The sequence below is a fragment of the Pseudophryne corroboree genome, chromosome 6, assembly GCF_028390025.1.
Source record: "Pseudophryne corroboree isolate aPseCor3 chromosome 6, aPseCor3.hap2, whole genome shotgun sequence".
Classification (NCBI taxonomy): domain Eukaryota; kingdom Metazoa; phylum Chordata; class Amphibia; order Anura; family Myobatrachidae; genus Pseudophryne; species Pseudophryne corroboree.
This window is the reverse complement of record NC_086449.1, coordinates 756950904-756975068: the sequence shown is the minus strand read 5'-3', so window position 1 is coordinate 756975068 and position 24165 is coordinate 756950904. Positions and strand designations below refer to the sequence as shown.

The 24165-nt window shown below is 44.5% G+C and overlaps 1 protein-coding gene across 9 annotated transcripts in view; it reads left to right on the top strand.

Annotated features, from left to right (window-relative positions):
* The window catches only part of PCDH1 (protocadherin 1), a 375594-nt gene that overhangs the window by 167513 nt on the left and 183916 nt on the right, over positions 1 to 24165 (top strand). For 5 of the 9 annotated variants that reach the window (XM_063928548.1, XM_063928547.1, XM_063928554.1 and 2 more), the window contains exon 1: positions 13563 to 13731. The exons of 1 other annotated variant lie outside the window; for it this stretch is intronic. In XM_063928548.1, the coding sequence (XP_063784618.1) occupies positions 13578 to 13731 (154 nt within the window). In that variant the 5' untranslated portion in view covers positions 13563 to 13577. Of the gene's footprint in view, positions 1 to 10825; positions 11331 to 13349; positions 13487 to 13562; positions 13732 to 14340; positions 14439 to 24165 lie in introns of those variants that run through there. 3 more of the 9 variants (XM_063928549.1, XM_063928553.1, XM_063928551.1) reach the window with 3 other exon arrangements.

The following is a 24165-nucleotide window of genomic DNA, read 5'->3' as shown; positions in this document are numbered from 1 at the left end:
TTTTGCCCAACTGCTAACAAATTTGCTGCTGCGATCAACTCTGAATTAGGCCCAAAGACCAGTATACAGTACTCCCACCCAGTTAATCTCTGACCCTCACCCTCATGTAGGTGTCGGAACAGAGGGACAAGAAGGTGCCTTTCCACCCCCCTTCAACCATTTGAGAGGTGCCAGTCAATGTACTGGGTTGCAGGGCGCCATCTAGGGTTACAATGGGCAGTGTGTCTGTAGTCTCTGGACGGAGATACTCCCCTTTCAAGCTGCTCCACCTCCCCACAGCTCTTCTCCGCCTGCCTCCTGGGCCCTCCCTCCTCTCCCCTGCACCTAGCTCTGACACCTACATTGTGTGACTAGTTACTCTGGGTCGGCCCCTTTTGTGAGACCAGCCCTGTGCCTTTCTCACCTCCCACTTCATATGTTCATCACCTCTTCCCCCTCAGCCCCCCACTCCCCTTTGTCACTTCTCTCTTCCCACCTTGGCACCAACTCCCCCCCCCCCCCCATCTCTCGTGGCACTCCCCGACCACCCAACATCCTTCACCCCCCCAACTTCCCACTGGATTCAGATGAAAATGTACTCTGTAAGAGGGAAGAACCAAGTCTCATTGCCCTCCATAAACATACTCACACGTTGTCTAATGACTGTGCATGCACAGTGAGTCTGCAGCATAAAGGAAAGCGATTGCTGATGCATCACAGGGGTGTGCCTAAACATAACCCCCCTCTTCCCGCAGCTTAATCCTAACCCCCCCTCCCCGCAGCCTGAACCTAACCCCCCGGGGGTGCAGCCTAACCCTAACCCTCCCCCTGCAGCCTAAACCTAACCGAATAAACCACCGACCCGACGCGGCGGTGTCTGCTTGTGTTGGAGACCCTATTGGAGATGCCAATTCTGAATAGTGTCGGTATCCCGTCGTCGGTATCCTGAGCGGATCCGATAAGTGTTGCTTCTGATGTTATTAAGTTTATGTCTTTACAAAGCAAAATTCTGTTAGGCACATTAACAGTGGATTGTTTTAGAATGATTTAATTTTATCAAATGTTCCTAGACTAGCTTACATAGATGATTTACGACTGGCCAGGACAATGCAGAAATGTCCAGCTTCTTGTCTGATCTTGTAGCATGGGTCTTTTTCTTTTGCTAGCTTCTGGAGAGGCACCTTATAGTCTATGGCAGGGGTTCTCAAACTCGGTCCTCAGCACTATTTAAGAACTGAACTCATGTTCCCATAGACCACAGGTTCTCAAACTCGGTCCTCAGGACCCCACACAGTGCATATTTTGCAGGTAACCCAGCAAGTACACAGGTGTATTAATTACTCACAGACACATTTTAAAAGGTCCACAGGTGGAGCTAATTATTTCACTTGTGATTCTGTGAGGAGACCTGCAAAACATGCACTGTGTGGGGTCCTGAGGACCGAGATTGAGAACCTGTGGTCTATGGGAACATGAGTTCAGTTCTTAAATAGTGCTGCAGTTGGTAATTACATTACTTACCTAGGCGCACATCTGCACAAGCAGGTGTAAAAATGCGATCTGTGCACTGAAAATAACTGCAGGCCATGCATACGAATTACGAATGACACGGGTCCAGATTTAACAAGTTGTACTTTCATCCATGTATATATGATATTGGTACTGTACTCAGTGTACATGGTCACTAATATGTAATAATGGAACATCATGCACCAATTTTAATTTTCCATATTTATTCTTGCCATTTAGCAAACTGAAATACTAGTCACTAAGGGGCTTGTTTATCAAGGAGTGATAACCCCATTCTGTGGCATTTTGCTGGAGAAAAGTGTTATCACCATGTCTCTCTATTCAACAAGAGGAAAACTGCAGAGAATTCACTGATTTGTCCTACGATCTCTTGTTTGCCTCTTTATGCAGTCTCTATAGCCGTCTCACCGCCAGGCTCTGAATTGTGCTACAGCGCATGTACGACCTCCTCTCCGGCAAAGGCAATTTCATGGCTTCGCAATGGGCACCAGATTGTGCTGTCATTGTTGGTGTGCATATGTGGTGAAAATTTGATAAATTGTGGTGTATTGTTGCGGTCAGACTTCCTATCGGATATAAAGGGGTCTATGTACTAAGCCTTGGATGGAGATAAAGTGGACGGAGATAAACTACCAGCCAATCAGCTCCTAACTGCCATGTTACAGGCTGGGTGTGAAAAATGACAGTTATGAGCTGATTGGCTGGTACTTTACCTTCATCCACTTTATCTCCATCCAAGGCTTAGTAAATAGACCCCTAAATACCACAGCAACTTAGATGGCAACTGATAAGTAGACTTTGCTAGTGAAAGGATAGGCTGCCTTCTCCTGAGCAGTGGTTCATGATACAAAATGGCTGCCTCAATTGTGTGTAGGCAGACGGTGCACTTTAAACAGATTCCGTATGATAACCTGATGGACGGGATGCCGGCAGTCAGAATACCGACAGCGACATTCTGACCATTAGAGTCCCGACAGCCCCCCAGAAAGTACCCTAAGCCTCCCCTGCCCCCTAACCCTTAATTGTGAGTCCCTAACTCTACCCTCCCTGGTGGTGCCTAACCCTAACTCTCCCCGGTTGTGCCTAAACCTAGCCCTCCCCTTGAAAGAACGTAACCCTAACCCCCCTCCCAAGTACCTAACCATAACCTTCTCGTCCTTGACCCTAACCCCCCATCTAATGCCTAAACCTAACCACCCCGTCCACCCCCCAAGCGACAGGACGTAAGCGTGTCACACTATAACAACGATCGGGATTCCGAACATCAGTATCGGGATCCCGACCTCCGTTGGGATTTAGACGTCAGTCTTATGCCGTTGGAAGGGATTCCAGCGTTAGTATTTTGACCAGCGTGATCGCGTCAAGCTGCATTTTAACTGCATCCCCTTTAAACAGCCCAGTGCTTTATGTGTATTTGGTACAAAGAGATCTAATGACAACATCTATGTATGATTTTCTTCATAATTCATTTGCAGAGATAAATGATGAACAAAAATTGCATTATAGACAAGTGACAAACGTCTGCTTTACTGCCCACTCCACCTCAGAGTTTGGTATCACTCGCCTGAGAACCTGACTGCTGCAGAGCTTTGCATCCATTTGGCCGTCTAAGTGTTATTTTATCCTCCTCTGTAGTTACCTCTCACATGCAGCTGGCTGCAAGACCATCATTGGCGGGCAATTTACTGGAGCCTTTCCCCCCTCCTGCACCCAGGAGATAATTAACGCTCTCAGCACCAAATTGAATTGAATCCACACCACACATCAGTCTCATCTGGCAGAGCATGGGTAATGCACAATATCTGCTCGCTACAGAGCCATTAGGAGATCACAGCCCACAGCTATTAAGAATCCTTTACCATTCTGCATCAATGTAGAAATGTTGTTACAGAATATTGAACGACAGTATGAGATATTAATTCAAGTCATTGAAATACTCAAATAGCGTGTTTGCTGTTTTTTTATTGCATCTGGGCTGAGATAAGACTAGGAGCCGGTTTGTGCTGAACAGCTTTTATTCTCCCCTCCAGGAATGTACAAAAACTACAGATTAGCAGGGTCAGGCTCATTCAATCCTGGTTTTATATTTCAGATCCCACAGTGATTTCCCAGAGAGATCTCACCAGTATGCTGTATACAGCGGATTGTGCTGGGGAGATGTGGGGTGCCTGTAAACGCTGGTCCTCCGAGCCAAGCAGGGGAAATTTCCACAGAACCCTTTTGTGCAAATATCTGGTTGCTGGTTCTGTCACACACACACACACACACACACACACACACACACACACACACACACACACACACACACTGTCATCCGTGGCTTTGCTGGTCTGTGCGTCAAGTATTGTACTGAAATATCTGCTTTCTCCTTTAAAAACAAACATATGATTCTCACTCTGTAGCTCATGAACGATTTTGATGGCGAGTGAGAAGGAAACAATCTAAATTTGGAAATACCAAATTGTTTATTTTTGCATCCGTTCACTCATTTTTAATGAATGCTGCTAGAAGGACGAAAAGAGAAAAACAGCTCAGCTGTCAGTCTTCCCAGAAGACAAATGGTGTGGATCTGCATGGGTAATATTTGTGCAAGCTATGTCCTGATTCGTTCTGTGATAGACCAGTGCTATTCCAGGACACTTCAGCACCCTGGGCAGCTGCCCTATGCAATGGTCCACCATCAATGGTAATATTGATGGTTAACCTCGATGGTATAAAACCAGGGCAAAAACCATTGATGGTTTAACCCACCGATGGTCATCCTTGATTTGGGCTGCAGGCCAATCATAGCCTGGGTCGGGACTTTGCAGGTGTCAGGGGCGGAGCTATGCTCAGTTTCCCAACATCTTGTAGGAAAAAATACTAAAACATCGGGCGATTCCATACCAACAATGGCGGGAAACATCCGGTTCTCCCCTATCGATGGTGAAAGTATTCAACATTGGGTAAAGACCATCGATTATTTGGAAACATTGGGCCTAATTCAGACTTGATCGCTCCTCTGTGAATTTGTAGAGGTTTGCGATCGGATAGTCACTGCCCAGCTACAGTGAAAAACCGCCCCATGCAAGGCTGCGTACACTGTGCGAAAAGTTTTGCAAACAGCGGTCAACTGAAAATCCGTTCGCAACTCACTCACCATCGAATGATTCTTCCAGTCTGTGCAGTCTATGCGTAGCCCAGGACTTACTCCTACAGTGTGATACAAACAGGCTGATCGGGACGAAGCTGACGTCACACACCATCCCTGAAAACACTTGGTAACGCCTGCGTTTTTCTGACACGCTCAGAAAACGACCAGTTACCACCCCCAAAAGTCCTCTTCCTGTCAATCAGCCTGCGTTAATCAGGTCTGAATTAGGCCCATTGCTTGATGATAGCCGCATACTCTCCAACTGTACCTTTTTGGCAGGTACAGTACCTTTTTTTATGGTCTGTAGCGATTTTTGGCTCTCCAAACTTCCATTGAAAGTATAGGAAAAGTGGCATGGCCACGCCCCTTTACCCGTGACCCGGTTTTTATGTGTAAAATGTTGGAGGGTATGTAGCCGTCCCTACTCCAAGCAGCCCACAAAACTGACACAGGTTCCCTGCTGACCCCTCGGCCTTGTGCATGGGCGGCGGCACCAGGACTTGACAATATATTCAAGAGGCAAATTGAATAACTGATGTGATCACTTTAGTTACATCTGCAAATTTATGCAAATGCTAGTATCAGCCCTCCCATGAATACAAGGCAGCATCCATCGGATTGGGAACATCAATGGTTGATTTACATTGGCTTACAATGTCCATCCCCACATACAGGTTTTTGCTCTTTTTAAAAAAAACACAAGTATCTTTCTCCTCAAGCCTCATATAAAATAATAATAATAATAATAATAATAATATAATTCTAAGTTTAGAAAAAAGCATTTGATCTCATTGGACAAGCATTTTGGGGCTGTCAGAGAGTTTCGATTTCTCTTCAAATAAAGGATATCTGTTGAGCCGTACCCTATCTGTGTTCACATGAATATGTAAAGGAATAGACAGTGTTCACCAGCTTGGGGATCGCCTCATACACTACAGGAGGTGCCTCACATCAACTCTTGTACTCTCACCTAAAAAACCTACCTGCCGGTGCTGCGGCCCTGTGGCCTCTCCTCACCTCTGCCTGCCGGACTGGACCCAAAAGCTGCCTTCAGAAACTTTGGGCCTGTTCCTTCTCTGGACCCAGGTTTTGCATATTTACACTTCCATCCCCCACTCTGCACTATCCAGACTTGTTACCTGTTGTGTCACAATTTGCATATCTTCATTATGTGTTGTTAATATTTTCTTTACCAATTTTTTTCAATGTCACCTTTGAGGTTATTCTCCTCGCTGCCACGTCATTTGTCTCCAACTGTTTTCCTTTTCTCTGTAATTCCCCACTGTAAGCTAGGTACTGCGCCGTAGGTGCTGCCTCGCCTGGTACTTTCAAGGGCAGGGTGAGCAACCCATTAAATGATATTATGCAGTATTCTGTTAGCTCACTATCTATTTTATCTTTGTATGTCTTAGTTCCACGTATCGCTTATTCGCACATTGTAAGCAAAGTAGTGAGCCCAACATGGCTGCCTTGTCTGGTGCTCTGTGTAAAATGAAAAATTCATGGTTCTGAGGAACTTGCAAAGACTTAGCCTGGAACTCTTATCTCTCCTATATTATGTGTCATCAGTTTATGTGCATGTGCACCGCGCACGTTAAAGGAGGCGTTGACTCTGCTCACAGGGCGTGCCACAAGTCAGGGGGTCATGGACTCGGGGCAATCCCCCATCTTTCTTTTGGAACAGGCATTTCGAGTGGGTGGGGGGGGGGGGGGGGGAGAGTCCTTCCCGGCTCTCTGAGTGACCGGCACGGCCCAACAGACCATAGGCCCTTCAGGCATGATTTCTAAAAATACATCTATCATTCCTGTCTGTGTTAAAGTTTGAAAGCTGTTATTGGCCAATGGCACCCATACACCCCTACTGTATATGATCTTATTGTTTTTCTTGGCTGCTGAATGACCAGATCATTCCAAATTGCCAATACATGTATGTAACCAAAATACTGCATACTAACGTCAGTTGTTAAATATGTGCATGCAGAATGTGATCCCTATAGTCTTCATTCTTTACAGTTGCAATCATTTCCAAAAAAACTGCTCAAAGTTACCTCAGAAAACTAGCAAATAACCATAAATACCATGCTAATTTGATTATTAACCATAGTACTACATACTTGCCTACTTTTGAAAAAGCATTTCAGGGAGATTGTGAAAGTAACATCTATCAGTGTGCACGTGTACTGCTACATCTGAGAGGCGTGTCATATAAATAACTTACATCCAAATGTAAATGAGCCCCAAAGTTAGTAAGATCTACTTGTTGAAGAAAAGACACTGATATTTTTCGGGATTTATTTGTGTATTATGTTTTACAAGAGCTTCCATATGCTGTAAGTGGCCACGAGAAACCTTATTTAAAATGCATGTAGCCATAGGCATCATTGTGTCTTATAAACAATGCAGGGAAATGGCACTGATGAGCCCATCTGAATGTATGTATCTGTGATTTCTTTCCCCCCCCCCCCCCCCCCCAAGAATGTAACAGCTATATAAAGGGGGTAAGGTGCAATCAGGGAGATTGCTGGACAATTCAGGGAGTGAGGGAGATTGTTATAGGCCCTATGTAATAAGTACTATGAGTGACAATGGTGGTCATTCCGAGTTGATCGCTAGCAGCATTCCTTCGCTGCACATGAGGCAAAAAAAGGCACTTCTGCGCATGCGTATGCGGCGCAATGCGCACGCGCGACGTACTACTACAACGAACGATGTAGTTTCACACAGGGTCTAGCGAAGCTTTTCAGTCGCACTGTTGGCCGCAGAGAGATTGATATGAAGTGGGCGTTTCTGGGTGTGAACTGACCGTTTTCAGGGAGTGTGCTGAAAAAAGCAGGCGAGCCAGGGAAAACGCAGGCGTGGCTGGCCGAACGCAGGGCATGTTTGTGACGTCAAAACAGGAACTGAACAGTCTGAAGTGATCGGAGTAGGTCTGAAGCTACTCAGAAACTGCACAAAATTATTTTGTAGCGCTCTGCGATCCTTTCGTTCGCACTTCTGCTAAGCTAAAATACACTCCTAGTGGGAGGCGGCATAGCGTTTGCACGGCTGCTAAAAACTGCTAGCGAGCGAACTACTCGGAATGACCCCCAATGTACAGTATAATCCATACCTCCCAACATGACCCCCTCCAGGAGGGACAGAATACTCTGCTCCTGGACTTCCCTCTTAATATATGATTGCCAGCACCTGTGTTGAAACACCTTTCTTATCCATTACCCTGTTCAACACAGGTGCCGGCAATCATACTTTAAGAGGGAAGTCCAGGAGCAGAGCATTGTGTCCCTCCTGGAGAGGGTCATGTTGGGAGGTATGTATAATCTGTTCTGGCAGGAACCATACTTTCAATTGTGTGAACATATGACATAAACAGGCGTGCTGGTTTTATTTTGCAGGCATGCGTTATAATTGCAATATAGCCGTAGAGCCTGCATAGTCCACGTGTGTCCACTGTTCGGTTTCAGATGGCTGACCTGCCAGTGCTACATTAATCTCTTGTGAAGAGCTGGAATATAGTCATAAAGGGACTCGCAGTACTGCTTTGCCTCCTGCTGTATTCCTCTAGTATGCGTTTTATCCCATCCACATATAGGATACAGCTGGAATCCAACTAGCTCCACTCAGCTTGCCACTAGGAATCATTTTGAGCAGTGGCAATGACTCTCCCACACTAGCATCAATTGGGGGGGTTGTGGTAAGGAGGGTGGGACCGTGGGATGGGACACAGAAAAGAAAATGGAATTGTGTGTTTTGTTTCTGTTTATGGTCTCATTTTCCAAGTACTAGACAAAAACGTGCTCTGTGTATTATTGCAACAATACCAGTGCTGGCTGCGGTGCAGTTGTGGGGAATCTGTTTCTAGTACAAACGGTGTAGTGTTTTGTGATTGCCACACCCAAATTATCAGCAACACATAACAAACTTTTAACCATCTCTGACAGAAGTGTGTTGTGCTGGCAGCAGACACTGGATGCATAGCAGGGCCTTGTTTGGTAGTGGGGGAGGATACAGAGCCTTGTTATTCTTATCAACACAAGTCAACAAAGACTGTACAGACACCTTGGCACTTATATGCTATCAGCAAATGGGCTGTGCCATTTGGCCCCAGTGTCTGCTTAGGACAACTCTGAAAAGACCACCTTACACCTCAGGACTCATCCACGCAGTCGTCGGATAAAAACAGCCTTCGTTAAAAGCCTCGACAAAACCTGCGCTCCGTCCTGTAATAACAGAGCGTCGTTCTTACAGCTTTCCTTGCATCACAGCCATCTATGTACTTAACGAAGGTTATCGCAGAATTCCGCTGCGTTTTACCTAGTGTTAACTCTTCTGATCGCCGGAATCGTAGCCGAGCGAACTTGTCAGACAGTGCAGGATCATATGCTTACGTTGTTTGCTGGCCGTGGGCCTCATAGCGCAGTCACCAAGCATTTTAAGGGGTCTATTCATGAAGCAGTGAAAAGTGTGGAGAAGTGAGCCAGTGGAAAAATTGCCCATGGTAACCAATCAGCATTGAAGTAACATTTATAATTTGCATACTATACAATTGTACGGAGCAGCTGATTGGTTGCCATTAGCAACTTCTCCACAGGCTCATTTCTCCACTCTTTCACTTATTCATGAATAGACCCCTAAGGCATTAAGCGCATGTGATAAATGCTCAAACTGATACCACTTTTACACCACCAGCTAGTAACACGGGTTATTGCACATGAACGTGCATAACCTGTGTTACTGGCTGGTGTAAAAGGGTCGAGTTGGAATAGTCTGGATCGAGTGAGCCGGTATTCCAGCTCAGGAAGTTTGCGGGGTTGAACACGTGTTCAACCCGCCAAACTGTGCAGTGTAAACGGTAGCCGGGTCGATGCGACCCGGCTTCCCGTTTACACTCTATGTGCAGGCGGCACTTGGAGATCATCTGATCTCATCTGATCTCCAAGCGCCGCCCCCGCCGCATCACTAGCAACGTCACCAACCCGGCAATATGCCGGTGTGGTGACTCCGGTCTAAATGGGGGCTGACGTGGGTCGCAGCCGGGTAGCTCCCGTGTCAGGGCTCCCAGCTGCGACCCGCTATAGTTGGTGCAAAAGCGGTATGAATGTACATGGGGCCTAATATATATAAAATAATATATATTTAAAAAATAATTTTGTTCTCTGTCATGTATTTCTAATACATCTTTACACCAATACAAGACCCTGAGTGCCGCAGTCTTTTTTCCCGACTACCTACAAGTGTTGCTGAGGGCACCGGGGCGCTATATTCAGAGGAGGAGTGCCGGGCCATACATGATCTATCTATCTATCTATCTATTTAAAAAAATAATAATATATATATATATATATGTGTGTGCCGGCGGCTTTACATATAGTTGAAAGGAGCCATGAATTAAAGCCTACACAGTATATACATCAGTATAAATCCATTATCATTCACTCCCTAAGGGGTACATTTACTAAGCAGTGATAAGAGCAGAGAAGTGAGCCAGTGGAGAAGTTGCCCATGGCAACCAATCAGCACTGAAGTAACATCTATCATTTGCATACTATTAAATGATACAGAGCTACTGATTGGTTGATGGGGAAATTTCTCCACTGGCTCACTTCTCCGTTCTTATCACTGCTTAGTAAATGTACCCCTAAGTGCCGCCGTCCAAACTTCTGCTACTGTGGACCATATATATATATATATATATGTAGACGAAAGTTTTTATAATAAAACTGAAACGTTGATGACCGATAGGCTGCAATTGCCTTCATAATTTCTACGCTTATCAAGTCCTGAGAGTGCAGCCAATCTTTCTCCATATATATATATATATATGTATATATATACAATCCTCTGTGTGGTCCTGTATGTATATATATATATAAGTGTGTGTGTTTTGTCGTGTCGCACAATGTTCGCCAACGTCACTGACGCAATCTCATAATATCTTGAACTGATAAGAGCGCCGTAGTTGCAAATGATCCACGTCCATTTGGTGTGAGAGTGTTTCCCACCCCCAACATGAGAGTGCTGCAGAGTCAGCCAGTGATGGTAACACTCTTAAATATTGCAATGAAATTATATTTCTTCCTTTTTTTCCTGTCTGTCTTCTCTATACCCCCCCACCCCTCAGCATGGATGAAACAAGTCCTGTAGGGGGGAGGGGCTGCTGGCTCCCCCTTCCCCTGTTTGCTAAGCCACAGAGAGAGGGAGAGGGGAGCTGACACTCACATTTGCAGAGAGTTGAGGCATGCAACAAGCAGCACACACACACACACAGCAGCACTGCACTGGGAGACACAGAGAGGGGATATTATAGATGCTGCTGCTGAGTGCTGCTGCTGGATGTGATAAGGATCAGGAGCTCCTCCCCCGGTATACAGGCGCTGGAGGAGAGGGAGACTAGAGCTGCTGCTCATACACATAGTACACGGCGGCTGCTGCTGCACACCGGGACGGCGGCCGGGGCTCTGCTGCTACTGCTGCCGCTGGCTGCTCCCATTGCGGAACTACTCATCAATCGCAGCCAGCCGGGAGGGGGCGGCAGGCAGAACTTCTCCTGCCCGCTTATCGCTGGCGCTGGCTGGGCTGCTGCTGCTGCTGTGATTTCTATCGCTGGTCTCCCCGGGTGGATGTGACAGCGGGGACCGGAGCGGAGCAGCGGAGATGAGGAGCGGCGGCTGGAGGAGAGCTGGGGAGCCAGGTAAGGAGCCCGGGCAGTGCTCTGTGCCTGCTGCTGCTACAGTGCCACTCTCACCGGCACTTAGTTGGAGAATGTGTCGGGAGCCCCCAGATGTTTGCTCCTGGGGAGGTGCTGGGGCGCTCCGCAGAAGTGGAGGGGATGGGTAGGCGGGGTGCTGGGTGGTATGAGTGCCATCCCTGGGAGCACCCCATGCTGTGCCTGGGCGTCAGCCCCGAGGGATACCAGCTGGGGTGGGAGAGAATGCAACCCAGAGAGGTGTGGGGGTGTAGGTTCAGAAAAGATGTATGTGTGTGTGTATATATATATATATATATATATATATATATATATATATATATATATATATATATATATATATATATATATATATATATATACACTCAGTACAGCCAAGCAGGACTAGGGATGAGGGAGCCCTGTAAGACAAGAGTAGGAATGGGGAGATGCTCCTCCAGCTGCTGCAAATATCCCCACACTGCCCCTCTCCCTGGCACCTCTGTGGTGGGCACTGGGGTTGGGGGCACAGATGGCAGTCGAGATCTGCCTGTAGACTTGTGAAAGGGTTGATATTGGAAGCAGCCCCCCCTCCCCTCTCCCCTGTGGTGATGATGATTATTATTATTATTATTATTATTCAGGGGTAGTGATGTCCAGTGATATGTTTGATTGGGGGTATCGGCAACGGGAAACCCATGTTACTTCCACTCTGCTTTGCACAGTGCCAGACCCACTGCTGGCTATCTGTAGGGGTAGTGGCTGGAGAACATCCATTACATGTAACATTAAGTGAGATGCTTCCCTGCGTTGGAGGAGCTGCACCCCAGTGATGTGGAGCATGTGTATGTGTGTATATATATATATATATATATATATATATATATATATATATATATATATATATATATATATATATATAATATATGTTATTCAGTGTGAAGTGGTGCCTGCTGTGGCAGATCAGACAGAAACGAGTGCAGGATTCTGCAGAGATTCAGACCCTACACTGGGTAGATGACCACTGTAGTGCAAGTATAATATGTGTACATAGACACTGTAGGGAGAGATGATGTGTAGATATATATAGGAATAGCTGAGTATATAGCTCTGTATACACAGATGCTGCTAAGCAATGCATCCCGGTGGCATGGGAGTCGGAGGTTGTAATTGAGCTGTATGCACCTGTGTAGAGTGCTGCTGGTAGGTGGCTATCCATTGCACTGAGTACGCAGGCTGCATGGTGATGGACACTTGTGGTTCGTGGAATTATAACACAGGAAGATTGGATGCCTGCGTACCAGAGCTGTGAAAAAGAACTCCGTGCCTCCCGAGGCTTTGTACTCCCGGTGGCGGGGAGCACGACTGCACCATCCCTGCAAGAGACTTTGTGGAGATGCCTGCAGGTGTCCTATGAGCTCTGACACAGCTGGTCTTGCCTGGGTGGGAGTGGGATGGAGTAGTGGGGGGGCTTTCTTGCAAGAGCTTATTTGCAATGGGCAGACAGACTGCACTGCTTCCATCTCTGGATGTATTAATACCATTCCACTACCAGTACATCACTGAAGAGCCCATCCGCCCTTACTGATTGCAATGCAACTTTCTCTCTCTCTCTCCCCCCCCCTTATTCCTTTAATTTGTGTCTTCATTGGACAAGCTGCTGCGTAATATCAGATGTTTTATGTCTTTCTGTATTTAACAGTCTTTACATTACCCACTGGCAAGTTGGCTAAAAGTCTTATTTAATCAGCGACTGTCATTAAAATAAGCCAGCCTGGCTGTCATAAACATTTCCTATGACTTGGCACTTAAGAGTATGCACCAGATCTGTGCCATTATTATAAAGGTAATGGATATGTGGGCACAACACAGATGGAGCAGTGAATTGGGGGGGGGGGGGGGGGCACGCAAACATATGGGCGAGAAACGGTGGCGCTGCCCAAATCCCCTCCCTTAATAAGTGTCTGTTGCAGCTGTGGCTGATTTATCTCGGAGTGCGCTTTTCCTGCGATTTATGCCCATTCCATATGCACCGTGCAAGTGTTGCCTTATCAAGACACTTTGCATTGGATAACGAAGATAAAAACATAACCCAATCAATTAGACATGCCGGGATTACTGCAGGAATACTCAATTATCTCATTGCAACTAATTTGTGCATGGTGTGTACGTATGCATTGGTAGCTTAGTCATTTGTAACTGCTGGAAGTGTTTTGTGTTTTTATTTATATTTTTCTGCTCCAGTTTGGAATTATGTTTTCCTGTTCTGGCTCGTTATTTAGAGCGTTGGAGAAACCTATTGAAACCTCTATATTAGTATGTTGGGTGACTGGCTCCTGTTTTATGCGTAGGGTTTATTTTGTGTGTGGCTTGCAGAGGATCTTCTCTTTAACCTCCGGTATTAATGGTAGGTGCAATATATTGTAACTGCTGCCTTGCTGATTGTTACCCCATTTCATGACACATTTTGTGTGACTGGAATAAACCTCTAGACCTAAGCCACAAGGGGAGATTTTTGATGAAGTTTAGGTTAGACTGTAACCCTTTCCTGTTCACTTAAAATAAGACTGCATTTCATGAGATTACAAATATTATTTCTTGGGGTTTATTATTGCAATGGTCAATGATTTGGCTAATTTCTATTGCTTCGTGCCTTCTACGGCCATGGGCAGATTGATTGCAGTCATAATTCTGCATTTGCCAAGAAGTGGTTTATATCAAAGTAACTTATTCCATATCTTCATCCTCTATGTCGGTGATGATGTCTGGGATAAAACGCAGGGTGGTTTGTCGTGCTGGTCTGTGGCTGGGGTCGCACATTTGCTTTTTGTGTCAGTGCACGGAATCGCACATCCTCTCTCTGTGTCTGTGTCACAGTTTCTCTCCGTTTGTCTGGCTCAGCTGCAGACTCTTTAGAACTGGCTGGGTATCGCTGCATCTCCTTCTCTTCTCTGAAATAAGATGCTCGCGCCCAGCCTCCCCGTGCTGTGTTTTTCAGCCAAGCCAAAGGAGAGAAATGTTCCCGGCTTGTTCTATTAATCCCGTTTCCTTTTCTTTTTGGCTAGCATACGTGTACGGAGCATGCAATGCAGGAGTGAGATCGTAGCACAGCAGGTATTGATCACAGTAGCTCTTCCTGCATATATTTAACACTTAATGTTCCCAAACCTATTATGATCCATATTTTAAAGGTTCCGTGTTATTTGTTTTTGCTGTTGCCTATTTCATCTTCATTTCCGATGCTTGGGAACGAACTCAGCCGATGTAAAGGGTACTTGAATACATGCACGGTGGGGAATTTGTGCCTCGGCTAAAATCTTAGATTTATACCAAATAATGATTATCAGTTTGCCTAGCAATTATCTAGCGACTACACCATTCCACTTGTGCTCAGCGGCAGTCAGCGTCAGGCTGTGTTAGTGCGGCTGCCTAATAGTGGCATGCCCGTTTTCTGTTCTATGTCTGCCAGTAGCATAAAGCAAAGAGGATTATTCAGAGTAAAGATGCTTCCTTCCCTTTCTTTTTTTTTTTTTCTGTCTTTCTAGCTATTCATTTACAAAAGTTAAATAGATCTTGCAGCTTTCCAGCATGACTTATAGATTAAAAAAAAAAACATGTATGCTATAGATTTAATGTTGATTAAAGGGGCACCCACATAAGACCCCCGCCCCCTCTAAACATCAACAAATAAATTCTAAATAAAATGAGATGGTGAAAATACAGCTAACAGTCTTGCTCCTTGAATTAAAATACGTGTTTTAAAATCGGAAGAAAGATCAGAGACTGCGGGAGAGCTAGTGTGTGTGGGAGAGACTTTCGGCCAGCCTCAGTGATGTAGCAGAGAGCCACTGAACACTTGTTGTATCGACGACACACAGCCTCCATCTCAGTGCATAGGAGGTATCAAACCCCATTTCCCCAAACTGTTACCTCTGCCTTGTACGGTGCCCTCTCCCCACCCCTCTCCATCCCTGCCCAGCACTGCCGTCAGAACATTCAGCTGAGCGGTAATTCAGTAGGCTATGTATAATTACATACTAGCTTTTGGTTTAAATAAGCAAGAGCCCTATGTTCTGCTCAGATTATGTAATCCTTCTAAATCGTTGCAGTTTTGGTTGCAAAAATGAAAATTTGTTGGATGTTGCGTCAAGCCTATAAGTACCTGGAGTATGTACAGTATGTATGTATAATCTCTGTAGCCAACCATATTGATAGCCAGTGATGTATAACATTCTCCCTACTCTGTAGCTGTATGATTTTCTCTCTGTCTCTCCCTCATACACTATTGCATGAACTGCGGGTGTTTCTGTGCATGATGCTAGCACAGTATGGAGAATCTGATACAATGAAGCGTGATTATGTATGTGATTGAATAGTGTGAACACTACTGCCGTACTGGTAGAATGGAAGACGGGCTTCCTATGTTGCCATGTAACGGCTGTGGATGCATAGGAGAAAGCTGTATATATTTACATTTTTGTTTCTGTGCACCTCGTGTAAAGAAAGTGATTTTATTTTCATTATTGTGCTGCCTTGGATATTGTAACTGAGCACTTGTATTGGAATACTGCATTTATCATTTGTATGATACTCGGCACTAACTGCATATTTCCTTCTCCGTTTTACTAACCCTAAATTCATTGTACATACATTTGTTAATGTCATATCCAATGCAGTGATTCATAAGGTACTCTAGCAGTCCAGGTTTTACGGATATCCATTCTTTAAGCTTATATGGTACAGTCAAACTGATGGAGGTACTACTTAAGTCACCTGTGCTTAATCGTGTATAGCCTTAAAACCTGGACTGTTAGGTGCTTTGAGGAATGAGTTTGGGAACCATTTCTCTATTGGATTAGTGTCTTCCACCTTTGCTTGGAGAGGTTTACAAGTTGTAATTAAGTGAAAAGCACCTCAGGTGTGTTACACCTCAAAATGACGCTGCTTTTCAGGCACCTGTGTTACGGAATTTCAACGGTAAGACTTGAATAGTCCAAACTTTTTTATTTTTTTATTTTGTTTGTGTTTTTTTCACATTGCAGGAATTGTAGCTTCATACTGTAGCTTAGGTCACCCAAATAAGCGCCGTTGTCTTTTTTGCGTGTATCTGTAAGACGTTTAAAAATTAAATCTTAAAGCAATGGATGAGTACAAAAAAAAATCCCAAAGAACCCCAAGCATGCGTCTGTGGCATAAAAATCATAAACCACATTTTTGGTTGAGATTGTAGTCTGTGCGAGCTGTCTATTGTACTAGTATCCGTGAGCGATAAATACCTGTTACAAGAGTATGTGTTTTGTGTTGCACTCTACTCACAGTTCCAGAGAGTGTCTGATAAGATGTGAACACATAATTGCAAGATGATTATTTCATCCCCTTTCCTGACCTGTTTTTCTTTCACACGAATAATGGTGGGGACAACCTGTGTTTTTTCTTACAACCACTAGGGGCAGTGTAGTCATTTAACAGGTGGGCAGCAGCCCTGCCTGTTATACAGTATATGTAATTGTATCATCTCTTATTGGAATATTGTGTGTTTTTTTTTGTTTTGTTTTTTTTTACAAGTTTCTGTGCACATCTAATTCTAGAAGTTGTCAGTGCCACACCACCCAAACATAATGCTTTGGCGTTCTCTAGAAACGAACTTGCATTTACAAGTGCTCGCTCAGACATCTCTTCTTTTAACATTGGTGTGAATAAACGGCAGGCGTAGTAGAACTCCAGCCATTTGACCAGTTTAAAAACAGATGTTTGCTGAGTGTAAATGAGAGAAGAGGAAGCCCGTAAAATGAGCATTTTCAAATACGTAAAGGAGGCTGGAGGCTTGAGGTTAGCAGACGACACAACATGAATTGAGAGCTTGTATGTGCTCAGTGTAAAGCTTCTCTGCACCCCAATTTTACCCTGCTAGAGTTCTTCTGCAATACTCTCAATATGAAACCTTACTTGGTACTGTCATAAAGGGTGACACTAAACCGATTGCTGCATGGCGAATTGCTCACAGGATTTGACACCAACGTACATTTGTATACGTTATGCCTTCCTGTTATTTACCCACCAACAGTGAACTCACCTCCCCCCTCCTCCTCCTCTTGCAAGACCAAAAGGCATGGCTGTCCTAAATTATAGATTTTATATTTCTTGTGGGAGCTTTACAGTACAGCAAACTATGCAATCCCAGATACAGGGCTCTGCAGTCACGGAGAGCCTTTCAGGTGACATATGACATTGATCTACTTCTAATTGTCATATTATAGTGGTTTATTTTAGTATGTTTCATTATTGTCTTCATAAGAAGCTTATTGACTAGGTGAGGTTTTTCTGTGATATAGGTAATTTATAGACTAATTTTTTTGTAACTTTTTATTTTTTTTATTTGAGTAATAAGCTTAAATTCTTCCAGCTTCCATGAATTCTGCATTGTATAGGTAGGCTCATACACCCACGCATACACCCTCTTGCAATAGTTCATCCTTTCTGTAGGGTAACTTTTCTACTTTTCATGTTAATTCATTCAAAATTGCATTGGACTTTTTCAAGTTCTGGCAGCCATTGTCAAATAAATGAAAATTAGTAGATACTAGTGGTGAATACCCTTTTGGAAAGTCAAGAAGCAAATCTCTATCAGTGCTTTTAATTCATCTCGCTTAGGGGGGGGGGAGTGCATCAAACCTTGGAGAGAGAGAGTACCAAATTATGGGCTTCTAACTGCCCTTGTACAAGCTATTTGAAAAATGTCAGCAGATGATTGGTTAGTACTTTATCTCTCTCCTCTTTATCCCTCGCCAAGGTTTGATATACCTCTCTCCCTTTAGCTACGAAGATGCAATATAGGATATAAACTGCCGTATGTATGTATATGTGTGTGTGTGTGTGTGTGTGTGTGTGTGTATATATATATATATATATATATATATATATATATATATATATATATAATTATAATATTTTTTATGATATGAAGTCTTGTTTCTGCAGTGTCTGCCTTGAGTAATAATTTAGCTTTGTATTGGGTAGAGGTTGTTCCCTACTAATTCGTGAATAAGCTTCTACACTGAAGGGACCCACATCCGCCGAGTTACCGATATACTGGTCCTGTAGTATGTATTTTACGTTTGTTGATCAACAGACCTCACACATAGGCAAGCTGCGACCTGCATTTATTCCCACAATCTGAACATCTTATGTTTGGGTGCCCGAAGTCAGCCTATGTTCTTAAGGTGTAACTAAATGGCTATTTTAACACTTTGATGAATTTCTGTAAAAATCGGCATGACTTTCACTTATTACAATCGTTTGAGAACTACAAGTTTTTGACAACCTTCTCTGTGGTGGCAGAATAAGAACAAATGTTCTGACTGTTACAGAATCCATTTTTTTTAATACTATTATAATTATTTTTTTCTTGTAACACTAGTCTGGGTTGGAACGAATAAGTATTATTCTACCTGGTACTTGGTTATGATGGATCTGAAGGGAATTGGATATTACATGCTAGCCATTGTTCCTTAGCCCTCGGTAGTAAGTAAGTGCTTTTAACTCCGTGTTCTTAGTCATTCCGTCTATTTTATTGTGCACCGGCTGAGGTGCTGTACTTGAACAATTGCAATTGTTTCCTTTGATTAAGGAGTGTCTCATTTTTTTTTTTTTTTTTAACCATACTTACCTGTCACTGACTGACATTACAATGTGGGGTGACGGAGGGGAGGGTGTAGGTTAGGCAAAGTTTATGAGCTGCATGATTTGGATTAAGAGTCTTGAGATTGTGGTAAGTAGTCAGAGAGAAAGTAAATGGGTCGTGTTTACTATCCGACCATTAATCTGATGCCCTGACTTGCTCAGTAAAAGTAATTGAACTTTCGTATCCATTGGCTTTTCTTTTTTTCTTTTTCCCCCCCCAGTAATTACCTTTTGTAGGGGAGTTGTATCAAACCTTGGAGAGAAAAAGTGAAGAAGTTGCCCAAAGCAGTCATTAAGCTTAACTCTCATTTTTCCAGCTCCATCTATGAAATTGCAGTTCGACGCAGGTTGCTATCTCTCTCAAAGGTTTGATACATGTCCCCAATAAAACCTTGCTTGTAATGAATGTAACTGTGACCATTGCTCCTATTTATTTGCACTATGATATTCTGCTGCAAAAAAAATTTCTCACAATACTGGTGGTTGGGTTATTTTGAAGTAACGAACCTGGGTGAATGTGTTTTGTCTAACTTTAACTCTTTCATTTAAAAGCCAAATGCAGCTTGCCTCATCATTTCATTTTTTCTTAATTGGGCAAAAAATTAATGTATAGATTTTACAGTGGGGAACACTAGCGGCAAGTTACTTTGTATCCCTTTAGGACCAGGCCTTCAAATTTGGGCAATCTTTTGATATTGAGTTTTGGAATGTCCTGTAGTGTAGAATGACACTAGACAGCAAGGACCCACCCAGCTACTGCACCAATCCAATGCAAACCATAATAGGAGACTCCCAGGCTACACTATGGAAAGTAGTTAATTATGTGAATATATTATAGCAACTCTGTATTTTACACAGGTTAGCCATCTTTGGGGTCAATTCTATTCGGCAACTAAAGAATAGCGCCGGGAATTAGCTCCCGACGCTATTCAATTCTGCTACTAGTTGCCCGCAATTGTCGGGAATTCTTCTCTCATCCCCGGGGGATGAGAGAATAAACCCGACAAAAGTGCTGCCTCGCGGCCGGCGCGAGGCTGATTCTGTCGGGAATCAGCCTCGCGCCGGGTAGTTAAGTCGGAGAATGCCCGTTCTCCCGACAAAACTACCTGTTAAGTCGGCGAGAACGGGACATCGCCGACTTAACTTTAGCTGAATTGAATAGCGTCGGGAGCTAATTCCCGGCGCTATTCATTAGTTGCCGAATAGAATTGACCCCTTTGTCTATACATATTACAGGGCAACCTTTCACTTGTTAGCCACTGGAAAACTGGCTAATGTTGACATTGGATGGATTTTTCCAGGAACTGTTTGCTCTCATTGGGCTGGGGGGAAATGAGAGGATGTTGCTTGCTTGACAAGTCGTCCAGTAATGAGGAAACTCTTTTTTATGTCTTCACTTTATTGCATTAGTTAACATTTTATACACCGTTTATTGACAATGGTAGCTTGTCAGACTGACATCCATTTATATACTTTTCCTGAGAAATGGGAGACTACAGTCTATCGATCAGGCTCGCGCAGAAGCCGGTCCCTGCAAAACAGGGGTCTCTGGGGCTGTACAGCAAGAGACTGTAATACGTTGCCATGGAAACAGAGCCGTACATTGACGCTAGGTGGAGAGCCTGTCAACGTATTGGCATTAAAGTGGTTAACCCGTCCTAGACGGAATAAAAGTTCATGTGTAATGTATTGCCGTGTGGTTAACAGTTTTCATAGGACAAGGCACATTTTAGTTCTCCTAGTGCATCCGTATGGATTTTTGATTTTGAAACATGAATTATTTCTCAGAAGGGGGCGACTTGGCAAATGTGATTGCTCCGCAGTGCTGCAGGGCTCTGCATGGATAAGCAGTGACGTTACATGGTCGGTGCTACTTAACCCTTTCTGTACATGGTGTACGTGTAATGAATCATTTCAAAGGTAGAAGAGACTTGTCTTTTAAGAAGACTCTGTTAGGTGCTGCGTTTGTCCCTCTATTCCCCATCTTTCGACGCTGCGCAGCCGCCTGTAAGTTTTTCTGCTGTTTGGTGTGAGCACAGTAAACTAATGGTCCACCTGCTTTAAGTGCCACTCTGTCGGTCAGGGTCAGCCATCCTGGAGAGCTCTACAGCATGTGCCGGTCTGTGGGCTTGGAAAGCCGCGCATAGGCGATGAGACTGTCAGGACTACTCCTGATTGGAAAATGAGTGGTCGGTGTAATTTGCGTGCTATAGACGTCAAATAGTCCCCCAGTACTGGAAGCGGGTTTTCTCTACATGGTCAGCGGTGGTGAGGACGCGGGTTGCAAAGTAATGCTTTAGATAAAGGAGCCAAATTACTGCAGGGGGCTTCTATGGTGTCTTTTGTGGACTATTGTTTTGATATTTGGGTGATGTATATGTTGTAGTTTCTGTCTTTCACAAAAAGATGTTGCTTTTTTTTTTTTTTTTGGCAGGCGTGCACTCGATCTTTTGAGACATTATAGTACTTAAAACTTTAAGTTTATGACACTCTACATTTTTTTTTAAGACCTGTAATAATCAATACTTATACTTCCTTTAGCGGAGTATTTTTAGAAGGTGTTGGAAGACATTGCTTGCGGTCAGTGGTCATAACTTTTTATGTGTATGAAATTGAAAAAGAACCCTTTCAATCTGCTCAGTGTTAACTCTTGGGTTTTTCATCGCTAAAAAATACTGTACTGCTCCAACGGGAAGTGTGCTAAGAGATGGAGCGATTGGGAAGTAGTGGACAGAGGCCCTTCTTGGCCAGCCTTCAGGAGGCACAAGTTGATAGGATGGAATGGTGTTGGTCCACAAAATTGCTGGGTTGTGTAGTTCCACAGCAGCTGCAGTGCTTTTTCTCTTACATAACGGAATGGAGGTGACGTGATTTATTAGTAGGGACTGGCCTGGAGTCTCTGGTAGGGATCTCATGTGGCCTGGCTTTCCCGGGACAGACACTTTTTGTGGTACTGAAGAGCGTTTTATTCATATTTTATTCTTCCCATTCAGAATATTGGATTTCTTACTCCCTGTTGTACCTTTTTGTTAATGGTATTGTTATAGAAAGGCTCCCATGGTGGTCTGATTCTATTGTACATTGTTTTGTGTTCTGTCACTCCGGCACTTTCTAACCTTCGGGACCTGTGTGTGTGTGTGTGTGTGTGTGTTTTTTCTTGGCCGTGTTCTTTTCTGCTAATGGGCCTGTAGCCCAGATCCTTTGAGCAGACAGCGACTAAAGCAATCATCCTTCCGGGAGCTATTTAGAGGTGGTCTTGTTGTTAATTTAAGAATAGTCAGGTTGCAACGGGTCCAGCTTGAAGGTGAGCTGTGGCTGATCTAATTCAATCCCAGACAGTTGCTCCTGCTTTGTTATCATGTGCTATAGATCAGACCTTTCACCCCTGCCAGTCCATTACATGGAATGTAAGGTCATTGTATTCAGTAGTGGTCTGTTGTTTAGATGGGAAGTAATCCTCTGGGTATAATAGACATAAGGCTGGTAATTCAGGGAGTAGAAGCTCTCTTCAATATTATATATAACAAAAAATATAGATACACACAAAACAATAAACAAATAAGCAAAAATCTTGTTGCATGGGCATAAAAAAGATACAAATAAGATATGCAACTTGGGTCTACTCCTCCCCTAAGTACCGGGAGAACAGACAAGTAAGTGTGCAATTACTTTTTTTCAATTAACCACTTAACTGACTAGTTTTCCCTTCAACATTTTTCATAAAATAGTTTTTTTTTTTCTTATTTAATATAGTTTAAAAAGTATTTTATTTTTTATTTTTTTTAAATATATTATATTATGCACATCTGCAGAACGGATCCCCATCATCAAAAACTGGGGGACACAGAGGGGGGGTGGGGGTGCGGTCGCATGTGATCTGACCATGCCAGTTAAGAGCTGCAGAGGAAGGTGCCAACTAATCGGCTCCTAACTGCCATGTTACAGACTGTACTGTCTATTTACTAAGCCTTGGATGGAGATAAAGTGACCGGAGAGAAATGACTAGCCAATCCGCTCCTAACTGCCATGTTACATACAGTCTGGGGGGTAAATGTATTACTGCTTCTTCCCCCATATTGCAGGGTATCTGTACGCTGATACAGCTTCTCCCCCATGTAAGACACTGGCGGTGCGGGGACAGTGACAGGGGCACTATGCACCCCTATCCATATCAACGCTGCTATTTAATAGATAGCAGGCTGATATGTGTGGGCAATGAATGAACGGTCAGCATCGCTGATCATTCCAACACCTGCGGGTGGCGATGCCCATTCAAGTGGTGATGCCTGTGGCGGGTGCCTTCTCTGGAGTGCGTGAGTAGCGAGATACCGCGCATGCGCACTGGAGCCGGCCGGGAAGGAGACACAGCGCATCAGCACTGGAGTAAAGCGATGCGTGCTCAGGGGGCATCGCCGGAGGGGGGAGTTCGACAAGATGTACTAACATCTTGTTTGTCGATGTCGCTTCTTGCTTTGCCTCGGTAATGAGGCGAAGCAGGAAGTGTTATAGCGGCACGGAAAAAATGTAACTTAGGATCTGGTTGGCTGGTCCGTTATCTCCGTCCACTTTATCTCCATCCAAGGCTTAGTAAATGAATCCCTGGAGGCGGGATGTACTAACCTCGCCCGCCGCGTTATCTTGCTTTTGTCAGCGCTCCTTGTGTGATCTCCGCAGTCACTGGTCTCCTCTTTGCTGACCGGCGCTACCCGTTGCTCCCCCACACTCCCAGTCTCTTTTTTTTTTTTTTTCTCCTCTCACTGCCGTCCGCCTCATCACCCCCGCGGCCACTGAGTCCTCCGCTCTCCGTAGCGTTTAGTCAGCACTGCGCTCCCCCACATTACACAGGAACTACTGGATACATGGCATGCCAGGAAGCTGACACAAGTGCGCGTGTGCAAATGGCAGGGGGAGCGCAGCGCTGACCAAGCGCTACGGAGAGTGCAGAACTTGGCCGCGGCGGTGATGAGGCGGACGGCAGTGAGAGGAGGAAAAAAGACTGAGTGTGGGGGAGCAACGGGTAGCGCCGGGCAGCAGAGAGGATACCAGTAACCGCGGAGATAACACAAGGAGCGCTGACAAAAGCCAGATAACGCGGCCGGGGAGGTTAGTACATCCCGCCCCAAGTCTGAAAAATAACAGGATCTGGTTGGTTGGTACTTTA